General features: G+C 32.9%; 1 protein-coding gene across 2 annotated transcripts in view; it reads left to right on the top strand.

Moving 5' to 3' along the window:
- The first annotated feature begins 6 nt into the window (after positions 1-6).
- The window catches only part of LOC107727992 (cytosolic sulfotransferase 3), a 7,712-nt gene continuing 5,455 nt past the window's right edge, over positions 7-2,263 (top strand). For both annotated transcript variants that reach the window (XM_016538042.1, XM_016538041.1), the window contains exons 1-2: positions 7-189; positions 1,581-1,719. In XM_016538042.1, the coding sequence (XP_016393528.1) occupies positions 43-189; positions 1,581-1,719 (286 nt within the window). In that variant the 5' untranslated portion in view covers positions 7-42. The remainder of the gene's footprint in view (positions 190-1,580; positions 1,720-2,263) is intronic.

Raw genomic sequence — 2,263 nt, 5'->3', positions numbered from 1 at the left:
GGGAAGAGTGAAGAAGAATAAGATAAGCTGTGATCTGAAGACATGAGCATTCCACGGTGCTATGGACAAGGAGGAAGCTACAAGAAACATTTGAGGAGAGTAAAATCAAGGAGAAAAATAAGGGGGAAAAAAGATAAAGAAAACGGTTGTAAAGGAATCAACATAATGGAAATCCCTGACTCATCATCAGTGAGTAAAATATATAAAAATTTTAAGTATTTTAAGGAAAACCACATTAATAAATCAAAAACTGTTTCTTTCACGCTTGGGTTTGGGAATTGGGAATGGGAATAAGCATGTTATAAATGAGAAATCAGCATGTTTTTGAAAAAACAAAAACCTGTAATGTAATGTAATATAATGGGAGCGGAATATACAGTTTAGAAAGTGTGAAAATACACAAGAAAATTGCATTATTGCAGCATTTAAAGGCACTATGGAAAGCACAGTATGCCTAAGAAGTTGCAGTTTCTCCATTTATCAAGGTGCAATCAGTAGCTTGGTTCTAAGTTTTACACATTAAGGAATATGTTTTTTCCTTAACGACACTCACATGAGCAAAAGTTTTCTGTGTTTTTAATTATATATGGCGCAGGTCATCCCTCTTGATGAGTTTTGTCATGTTGAAATGACTGTGTTTCACAAGTGTAAACATCAGTATGGCACTATCCAAAGCTGAAGGCTTTTTTAGATTTGTTTACACACACAAAAATGGTACTATAGGATTTACTTTGACACAATTTATACTCAAAAATTGCAGGTAAATTTCAAAAATATTTACAAAGGAACAGCAAGTAGCACACATTAAATTAAACATGAATCTTTATAGCTGAAAGACTAAAATATAATTGTCTTGTTAGAATTGAACTTTGAAACAGAACAGAACTTTGAAAAATAATTTTTACAGTATACCTGAATGAATGTGTTCTATGAATCTTTTCTATTGAAATTTGTTTTTAGAGTCAGTAGAAAGGACTGTAATAATGTCTGCCTGTAAACTGAAAGTGTCTTAAGGACAATTCCACAGGTGCACATGCAATAATTTTCCAATAAACAATTATAAGTGTAGGATATCAGACCGAATCAGACAATCTAAGATTTGGTCATAATACAAGTATACAGTCAAATGATAATGTAGTCAATTCAATATAGCCTTTGAGATTTTCACATTATTTCAGAAATCGACAGGTTGTTCTGTGCAAACAAAAGATTAAAGCTTATTATTGCCATATACAACATTTAAAAAATGTAATATTTATTTGCCAGTGATAAGCTTTAAAAAGGCACTTTGTTATGTTGTTGTTGTTGTTGTTGTTGTTGTCGCTGTTGTTTAAGGTTTAAATTAATCTATAAAATAAACTGAATACATGTAGGGTACTAAATGTATATGCATTTGTAATCTTAAAATATGTACATATAATATATATGAATGTATTATTGTTGTTGTTGTTGTTGTAGTAACTAACATTTTGCTTGATAATCGGTTTTAGCATTGAATGCTTATGGCCAATGATGATTCTATAATGATTATTCAGTGCAGCGAAACCTCAACAATAAAATGACACCTTTTATTACTCTAGATGAAACCACCTAGTCGACCTGAGCTGTTTGATTTTGAGGGTGTTTCTATGATCCACTACTTCACTGACAACTGGGAAAAGGTTAAAAACTTTCAAGCAAGACCTGATGACATTCTAATCGCCACTTACCCCAAAGCAGGTGAGGGCACTGCACGTTTAACAATTTTGCCAGAATGTTATGTGACCAAATAACTCATACAATATGTTTTATTTATTTATCTATTATTTTCCCCCTTAGGTCTATTTTTAATATCAGTAAAGATTTTTCGGGACTTTTTTATGACATGAAATTCCCTCATTATTCACACACAAGCTTTACTGTTTGCCAGACTTCACTATATTTTACACCACCATCCATTCTCCAAACCACTTGTCCAATTTAGGGTCACTGGGAGTCTAAAGCATCTCAGACCAGAGCTGTTCCGGTGTTAGGAATAATAGGGAGCATATATATATAGTTTGTTTAAAGGGGTCATATGATGTTGCTAAAAAATAACATTATTTTGTGTATTTGGTGTAATGACATGTGTTTATGCGGTTTAAGGTTAAAAAAACACATTATTTTCCACATACTGTACATTATTGTTTATCCTCTATGCCCGGCCTTTCTGAAACGCGTCGATTTTTACAAAGCTCATCGGTCTGAAAAGCGAGGTGTACGCTGATTGGCCAGCTATCCAGTG

Source organism: Sinocyclocheilus rhinocerous, unplaced genomic scaffold (genome assembly GCF_001515625.1).
Source record: "Sinocyclocheilus rhinocerous isolate Xijiao unplaced genomic scaffold, SAMN03320098_v1.1 scaffold1599, whole genome shotgun sequence".
Taxonomy (NCBI): domain Eukaryota; kingdom Metazoa; phylum Chordata; class Actinopteri; order Cypriniformes; family Cyprinidae; genus Sinocyclocheilus; species Sinocyclocheilus rhinocerous.
This window is presented reverse-complemented; position numbering and strand designations above follow the sequence as displayed.